Consider the following 683-nt stretch of genomic DNA (forward strand, 5'->3'; position numbering starts at 1 on the left):
CCCTTCCTTCCTGAGCCCTAGGGTGGGACCTCAGGTTGGGGTGAGCGGGGAACCTTCGGGCTTTCCAGCTCTGCCTCACAACACTCTCGGCAAATCCGGCTCCCCCTCTTTCCTCCTTAACGACGGAAGTCACAGTATTGCCGCCCACTCATATACACTGTCCACAGCCGTGCCGCCCACCCCGCACCTCAACCCGCCCTCCTCCTTTCCTCTACTCCACACCCGCTCGGCCGTGTCCCCTCTCACCTAGGATGCGGGTGATGCCCAGGGTCAGCTTCTCCAGGTGCGGCTTGTTGCAGCCCAGCAACGGGGGCGACGTCTTCTCCATGGCTCGCGTCCCCGCTCCGCGCGCGGCCGGGAAAGCGGCTGCCGCGGGTGTGGAGAGCGGGGCGGGCCGGAGGAGGGTCCGACCCCGCCTCAGCGCCTCGGCCGTCAAGTTCACGGCATGCCGGGAGCTGTAGTTCTCGGCGCCTGAGAGCGCGGCGGGGTGGAGATGGGGGCCCAGGGCTGGTCTGGCAGCAGTAGCTCCGCGGGGCGCTCGTTCCCGCTGCCCCGGCCTGGGCCCCACACCGCACCGCCGGCACACAGCCTCCCCTTCGCCCGGACCCTCTCGCCCCGCCGGGGCCGGCGGCGCAAACGGGGGCGGGCCTCTGGGCTGTGCGGCCAATGGGGACTGAGCCCGG

The 683-nt window shown here is 70.6% G+C and overlaps 1 protein-coding gene across 1 annotated transcript in view; it reads right to left on the minus strand.

The window, feature by feature from the left end:
- Positions 1 to 363, minus strand: part of TPGS2 (tubulin polyglutamylase complex subunit 2) — a 52,366-nt gene extending 52,003 nt beyond the window's left edge. The window contains exon 1 of the mRNA XM_012656583.1: positions 247 to 363. Within this exon, the coding sequence (XP_012512037.1) occupies positions 247 to 328 (82 nt within the window). The 5' untranslated portion in view covers positions 329 to 363. The remainder of the gene's footprint in view (positions 1 to 246) is intronic.
- Between the last annotated feature and the right edge of the window lie 320 nt (positions 364 to 683).

The sequence above is a fragment of the Propithecus coquereli genome, unplaced genomic scaffold (genome assembly GCF_000956105.1).
Source record: "Propithecus coquereli isolate 6110/MARCELLA unplaced genomic scaffold, Pcoq_1.0 Scaffold51, whole genome shotgun sequence".
NCBI classification, from domain to species: domain Eukaryota; kingdom Metazoa; phylum Chordata; class Mammalia; order Primates; family Indriidae; genus Propithecus; species Propithecus coquereli.